This window comes from Pistacia vera, unplaced genomic scaffold (assembly GCF_008641045.1).
Source record: "Pistacia vera cultivar Batoury unplaced genomic scaffold, PisVer_v2 Contig430, whole genome shotgun sequence".
NCBI lineage: Eukaryota > Viridiplantae > Streptophyta > Magnoliopsida > Sapindales > Anacardiaceae > Pistacia > Pistacia vera.
Window position 1 is genome coordinate 2,493,139 of NW_022196258.1, and position 8,235 is coordinate 2,501,373.

The 8,235-nt window shown below is 35.8% G+C and overlaps 1 protein-coding gene across 1 annotated transcript; it reads left to right on the forward strand.

The window, feature by feature from the left end:
- The first annotated feature begins 3,809 nt into the window (after positions 1 to 3,809).
- On the forward strand, positions 3,810 to 8,084 carry LOC116143567 (ubiquitin carboxyl-terminal hydrolase 24-like). The gene is made up of 7 exons (XM_031429023.1): positions 3,810 to 4,238; positions 4,766 to 5,476; positions 5,797 to 5,984; positions 6,454 to 6,701; positions 6,928 to 7,073; positions 7,368 to 7,544; positions 7,816 to 8,084. Exons 1-7 carry the CDS (start codon positions 4,224 to 4,226, stop codon positions 8,002 to 8,004), a joined length of 1,674 nt encoding a protein of 557 aa, XP_031284883.1. The 5' UTR covers positions 3,810 to 4,223; the 3' UTR covers positions 8,005 to 8,084.
- The last annotated feature ends 151 nt before the right edge of the window (positions 8,085 to 8,235 follow it).

The window sequence follows — 8,235 nt, forward strand, 5'->3', positions numbered from 1 at the left end:
ACAACTTTCTTCTTATCTAATTTACTGCTAAACAACTCAGATTTGACAGTTTACCATTTTCATCACCCAATCAAATAAGGTAATTGTTGATAAATACATTTGCACCTATCAGATAATTCGAATCTGGTGCGATTAGAATGGATTTACGCGTTATTACGGATAATCAACGATAATCAAGTATTGAATGCAATAAAGTATGATTACGGATAATCAAAGATAATCAAATAGTGAATACAATAAAGTAAATGACAACGAGAATTTTTAAAATGGTTTAGTGACATAAATTTTTGAGTTTACATTCACTGTTTTTTGTATTTGCTACGAGAGCTTACTTTATTCATTTTTCATTATTTGAGTGGGTTTATATATAAGGTTTATACAAAGGAAAAAGCGAGAATAAAGGGATTACAATTGATTTGAATTACAATTTTGATATTCTGATGATTAGGCGCTGTGATTGCGTAGAGAGTGTTGTTGATTTAGTCATTCTTACAATATCTGAGATCTAAAGTTTTTTGGGAATTGATTGAATGATCATTCAGGTTATTCGCGACTAGCTTGTGCTGGATTGAGTTATATGTTGACGAGTTAATGCTAAGTCAGACAATCAGTAGAATCAGATTGATCTTGGGTCGAACTATATTCTCGTGGTAACCCAAACTTGATGGAAAAATCACACGCAATCAGTAAGTGTTCAATGTTTTTTCTTAACTTTTTTCTATTTATATATTTCTTTTTCTTTTTCTAGCTTGATTACCAAAGATAATATTACTATATTAGATTACTATCCTCCGCTGATACGAGAATCAATGAATTATCAAGTGATTTCGTATGGCTGAAAGAAATTTATAATAAGAGGAAAGAATCATCGTATCAATCTAATAGGTGAATAGATATTGTCCATTTTAGAAGCCCAAACCTTTACGGTTTTATTCTTAAACGTTAAACCTAAACAATAATGCTACGAATACTGGGATTCTACATCAAATTACGTATCTCGTGACTCACACTAGTCATATTTCATGTTCACAAATATTTTACTATTGAACAACCGTTCATCAATTATGGATGGCCGTTTACTTATGATAGACTCTCGTCCATATTATATGGACGAAAGTCTATTTATTATGGATGAGAATCCACATTTAAAGGACGTCCGTTCATCACTAAATGAAAAAACAATGTCCATATTATATGGATAAGAGTCCACATTTAAAAGACACCCGTTCATCACTAAATGAAAAAATAATGTAAACAAAAATAATAGACGACCGTCTATAACCTATGGATAGTCATCCATAAATAAAGGACGGGCGTCCATATATAATAGACGCCCGTCTAATCTTTAAATAATAAAATTTATATAAATAAAATTAAACGGACGAGTGTCCATATGTTAATAGGATCCGTCCATTGTTAATGGTTTTAAAAAATTATAAACAAATTACCACTTCTCCAAAAATTTATATAGGTAATCGACTTCTCCACATCTATAACGTCAGATTCTCTAGATTTTCCATCACTCTTGCCATTGTCATGGTCTTGCTTAGCCGACGAAGAAGAGAGATCCACCTTTTTCTCATCATCTAATACGACGTCATTGTCGTCGTCAGCATCATTCTGAACTAACTTGGCCGCACGCATCAATAGATGTTTCTCCACAATCTTAAGGCTGAGGTCCTCATTCGCCTCTTCATCATCCTTGCTCACCGCCATGACCTCCTTCGACTTTTTTTCCCCTTCATCAGGATCCAATTGCTGTTTTTGTTTTAGTCCCTGCGACATGTTCTCGGACTCAAAATTGTGAAAGAACTGTAATTTGAAGGAGAAAGTGAGGAAGAATCAGTTTGTATTTAAGTCCATAACTCACGTGCATAAACCATGATATTTTTTTTTAGACCATTAATAAGACAGAAGAAAACAAGTGAAGGTGGTGATTTCCCTCACAAAGTGTGTTGATAAATTGGAGAGTAGTTTGTCTGGGGAACCAAATGAGAGAGCTAGTTGACAAGCAAGTGCAGACGTGTTGCGGGGAACAAAAACTGAAGTGAATGCAAATGGGTTGCAGGATCAATAACTGAAGTGAGCGCAAATGGGTTGCAGGAAACCATAACTGAAGTGAATGCAAACCGGTTGTCCATGAATACAAACTGAAGTAAAATCTAGGAAAAGGAGATCTAAGAATCGGAAACTGAGTGAAGGTAGTGACGTGTCGCTCAAGAGTGCTGAGAAATCAGAGAGCACCTTTTCTAATGAACAGAATCAAGCGTACGATAACCAGGCAACTGTAGATGGATTACAATTTTTGGCTGAACGACGCATACCCAAGGTTTATCGAAATGACAAGTTGGTATCTAAGAAGTTTTGAAACGACAAACAGGTATCTTCTGTCTGTTAGTGATTTCTGTTTGTTCATAGTGAAAAGACTAAAATGCCCTTAAAACATTTGATATTTTAGTTTTTTGTAAATTTAAAAATTTCTAAAAAACCCCCTAAATTTGCTAATTTAACTAAACACCCCCATATATAAAAAGTTTGTTAAATGACAAAAACACTCCCACACCTGCAATGCCAGATTCCGGCCACCACTGCCGGAATCTGGCCGAAAAATTGCGTTACGACACAGACCCGTTGGGTCTGTGTCGTAACGTGTCGATCTGGATTTTTTCGGCCAGATCTGGCCAGAAAAGGCCAGATCTACAGCTAGATCTGGCCGTCGTGGCCGCAAAACTCCATTTTGCGGCGTCGACGGCCAGATCTGGCCGTAGATCTAGCCTTTTTCGGCCAGATCGAAGCGTTACGACACAGATCCGACGGGGTCTGTGTCGTAACGCAATTTTCGGCCAGATTCCGGCAGTGGTGGTCAGAATCTAGCACTGCAGGTGTGGGGGTGTTTTTATCATTTAACAAACTTTTTATATATGGGGGTGTTTAGTTAAATTAGCAAACATAGGGGTTTTTTTAGAAATTTATAAAAAACTTAAAAATTCAACCTTTAAGGGCATTTTAGTCTTTTCACTATGAACAAACAGAAATCACTAACAACACATGACGGAAGGTACCTGTTTGTCATTTCAAAACCTTTTGGTACCAACTTGTCGTTTCGGCAAACCTTGGGTATGCACAAATCGTTTGGCCTATAATTTTTTTTCAATTTAACGTCTGGATGGGCGTCCATTATTTATTATTTGTGATGCCTGTCCATTATTCAGAGACTGTCGTCCATAATATATGAACGCACGTCCCTGAATTTTGTTTATAATTTTTTAAAACCAATAATAATGAACGGATATCTATTAACGTTCGTCTATTAATTTTGTTTATATAAATTTTATTATTTAAAGATTGGATGGACATCTATTATATATGGACATCGGTACTTTATTTAGGGACGATCATCTATAACTTAAGAACGACCATCCATTATTTTTGTTTATATTATTTTTTTCCATTTACTGATGAACGGGCGTTCTTTAGATGTGGACTCTCACCTATAATAAATAGACTTTCATTTATATAATATGAATATGAGTCTATCGTGATGAATGACTGTTCACTAACAAAATATTTGTAAACATGAAATGTAGTTGATATGAGTCATGAGATATGTAATTCGGTGTAAGAATTCGGTGAAGAGTTCCGATGTCCGTAACCCCAAAATGCGTCCTGTAAACTTATTAATTCTATTTAAACACTATTTTCTTTTGGGGAAAAAAAAAAAAAAAAAGAAACTGACTTCCTTATCGGACAAGTTTCTATTAATTTAAACAAAATATATAAAAAGCGTTTATTTAATAAGACAGCAGCCAAACAACACCCTAAGCCATTCTCCTTCTTTGATAGGGCTAAACATTAAACAAATCAAAATCCAAACCCTAGAGGGTCACAGACAAACTGAATTTCGGGAGTTTGTCATCTTCCCGTATAAGGGTTTGAAATACAGTCGATGCTTGGAATTAGAGAGCTAATCGAAAGAGGAAGAGGAGAGGGTCTGTTTGTTAAATGCTCTCTCTCTTCTTCAAATATAAAACACTCTTTCTTCTTTTTTTCATGTCTTCAATCAACACTCTTTCTCTCTCTTCTTCTTTGTGTGCTGCACCAGTGTGCTCTCAAACCCTAGCTCGATTCGTTTCTCATCTCTTTTCTATACCTCTCGCGTTTTCTCTCTTTAATCCTTGTCGTTTTAGGTCTCCGGTTTCTAGGGTTTACGTCGCATTTAAAACATGACTGATTCTAAGGTCAGTTTTTTTTTTGTTTTTTTGATTTTTTAATCATTAAATTGGAAAAAAAATATTGGATTTATGTAATTTATTGAATCTTATATGCTTGGATTTATTGCAAACTAGTTTATTTATGAATGAAAGCTCTGAGATGTATTAAGAATAAGAAATTAACCAGCTTTTCTAAAGCTAAAGGAAGAAACAGGAGAAGTTGTAGAATGGGCTGAACATTCTTGAATTGTGAACGAAGTGGTAGTAAGAGTATTGGCTGGTGTTAGGTAAACAATTTCTTTTTGTTAATGGTGAAGGATGCCTGGATTTATGAAGCTCTAGTGTATTCTAACTATCTTGTTTAAGGGTTTATTTGATTTGGATGTTATCTCTGTTTACATAGAATTAGTTTATAGAATGTTGTACTCCTTGTGATTAATCTAGCTTTACTAGGGTAATGTGAAGAATGCTGTTGTTGAATGATCTGGTTGTTGTTGTGTGTGTTGTTCTTCTAAGTTCTGGCAGTTCACCGGGTGTTTTTTGTGTGATGGCAGGTACTACTGTTTGGGTCATTCACTGAGGAAGAGACAAGGTCATGGCAGGTAAAACGATCATCTGAAAGTGCTAAAAAACCTGTTTCGTCAGGGAGAGCTGAAAATCCCGTGGAAGAGAAAGATTTGCTCTTTGGTTCTTTCGATTTGACTGGAAGTTCTTCAGGTGGTTTGAAAGGTGAACCAAGTGGACAGTTAGGTACTGCAGATGGGCCAGTTGTTCTTCAGCCCTCAACTCCTGTTAGGAAGGATGATAAAATAAAGATTGTAACCGCACCAAATAATCAGTTTCCAGGAGCCTTGGAAGGAACTATAGAAAATGGAAACATTAAGAATTCTACTAATGGCACTGCCCTCAGTAATGGTGTTAAAGAATTGAAAACAGACGGTATTGATTTAACCTCGTTAAGCTTATCTCAGAATGAAGGCGGTCATTCATATTCACACCCAAGTTCAAAATTTTGTGTCCTTGATGGTGTAAGTGTAAAGGATGGGTATCAGAATGGGACTGCATATGGTTCATCAATATCCGTGTCAAAACAGGAGGTCTGGAAGACAACTAGTGAGCCTGTTAAAAGTGCTAGAGACTTACTGCCCAGAGGTTTAATCAACTTAGGAAATCTATGCTTTCTTAACGCAACTCTACAGGCTCTGTTGTCCTGTTCCCCTTTTGTTCAGCTCTTGCATGAACTTAGAACTCGTGACATACTGAAGGTTAATTCCTTTTCATGTTCTAAATTTTATTTATCTGATGCTGAAGATGGAGATGCTTTGTTCATGGCTGTATGTGTTGAACATGTCTGTCCTTAATTTTCTTTTGGTCTACTCATCTATTTTATACCTTCTGTATACTTTAAGGTTATGTATTTTTTTTTTGTGTTGTTTTGTTATATGTTTAGTGGATCTTATGATTTTGTGCACAAATCATAAGCAAATCAGCTGATAATAAAATTTATTACATTGTTAATTTTGTTACTAAAATTTGATATAGCTTGAAGCTAAAGCTTTAGTTTTGTTGGATTGTAATTTGTTAGGTTGGATATCCCACTTTAACTGCATTTTTTGAGTTCATCTCTGAATTCGACAAGTCTTCTAGTCCAAGGATTACGAAGAAAGATGTGGCTTACGTTGAAACTGGGAGGCCTTTTAGTCCTGCCATGTTTGAAGCTGTTCTTAAAAATTTTACTCCAGATGTGCCAAGCAGCATATCCGGCAGACCAAGGTTTGTGTTCTTGGGATCTAGTTGATCTTCTCTTCCATTTATCATTAGATATTTCTTTTACTTGGTAACAGTTTAGGCTTGAACTATAAAGTATTGCTTGCTATGCTGTGTGGATCTAAAACTTATTTATATCTTCCTTTTCAATTAGGATGATTCTTTTTTTCTCCTTTTGTATTTCCATTCCTTGATCTTCTGCTGTGCTGCTTTCTGTGTTCTTCACTGTAATCATATTCCTTCTATTCTATCCTCAGAATGCAATTACTGTGGTTGGTAAACTGTATAATGTTACATGTCGGTTGAGTTGACTAAAATCTTGAAGATATGGTGAGGTGGAACTTGAAAATGGGTTTTTACTGGCTAATTACTTGGCATCTGTTGCATCTAGACATTCCTTGCTATTACCTATGAACTGTATTATGATCATGTGGGTGATCTGGAAGTTGGTTTCTGACATGATTATTCTTTTCAGGCAGGAAGACGCTCAGGAGTTTCTAAGTTTTATAATGGATCAAATGCATGATGAATTACTTAAGCTTCAAGGACAGTTTGCTAACACCAATGGAGCCAAGTCATCTCTTGTCTCTTCTGCTGAAGATGATGAATGGGAGACAGTTGGCCCAAAGAACTCATCTGCTGTTACAAGAACACAAAGCTTCGTTCCTTCAGAGCTTAGTGATATTTTTGGAGGACAATTGAAAAGTGTAGTGAAGGCAAAAGGTTCGTTAATTTCTATGGGCTTAAGAAATAGAAATTTTCCTCAAATGGTTTTCCCACTTTTAGCAAATTTTTTTTTCCTGTTTACAAGGACTTAAATAGTGATAAATTGATTACCTTTGCTAGCAAAAGTGAACTCTTTCATATTTATGTTCTTGCAAAAAATTTCCCCTCTGCAGCATATATCCTGTAGTTCCTTCCTTTTTATTTAATTTTTGTGTCTTATCAGGAAATAAAGCCTCTGCTACTGTTCAACCATTTCTCTTGCTCCACCTCGATATTCATCCTGAAGCTGTTTGCACAATTGAGGATGCACTTCATTTATTTTCTGCGCCAGAAAATCTTGAGGGATATCGAACTTCAGTAACTGGGAAGGTAGTTTAGTCTATAAAATTGTTTTTATGATACTGTATGGTATGTTTGCGTTCCTTTTTTGTATGCGTAAGGACCTCTTATCATGTGCATGATGTGTGGTTCACTTCCATACAAGTAGCTCAATTAAATGTTGATTACATTTATTTAGATTTGGTCTCTTAATATGTTTTTTGGATCCAATTGCTACATAAAGCCCTGAGTTTTTCTTAAAGTGTTGCATATCTTTGTTTGCTGGCTATTGATAGATCTTGCTATACATGCATGATATTGACGATTGTTAATCCCAACTTTCAGGCTGGAGTTGTGACTGCCAGAAAATCTGTTAAAATACAGACCCTCTCAAAGATAATGATATTGCACCTGATGCGATTTAGTTATGGAAGCCAAGGGAGCACCAAGTTGCTTAAACCTGTGCATTTTCCTCTTGAATTGGTCCTGGGTCGAGAACTGCTTGTTACTCCATCTGCTGAGGTAATGCAGTAATTCAATATTGACCTTTGCTATTTCTGGTTATTGCTCATGGTCATCAAAGGCCTTTGACCCCAATTCCCTTAACTGTACTTGTAAAGGAACTCATATTTAATGCTATTTCAGAACAATGAGAATTGAAGTCCTTTCATCCATAGCGATCTAGTTTCTGAGCAGACTTCTTAATATTCCATGAAACAAATTTTCAGTGTTTAGAATACCGATTCAGGTTTAGTAACTATCAGCTGAGTTCCCTTCTGCATTCCATTTACAGGGCCGAAAATACGAACTTGTTGCCACAATTACCCACCATGGAAGAGAGCCTTCAAAAGGGCATTACACTGCAGATGCTCGTTATTCTAATGGCCAATGGCTACGTTTTGATGATGCCTCCGTGACTGCCATTGGGACAAGCAAGGTATTGCATGACCAAGCATATGTCCTCTTTTACAAACAACTGTAGAAGGTTACAGAAGAGTTTTGTCATCAACAATGGAGAAAAAAAAGTATCTAAAATACTTTGTGGATACTTGACTCCACCTTACTACTACTTACCACTTTTTCGGGAAAAAACCCTCTTTGCGAAATTGCTTTGTAAGTCACTATCAATAGTTGGTTCCTAAATTATGAATACTAGTAGTAATCGCCACTGATCTGCATTTTGTTTTATTGAAATTAATACATAATTTATTAA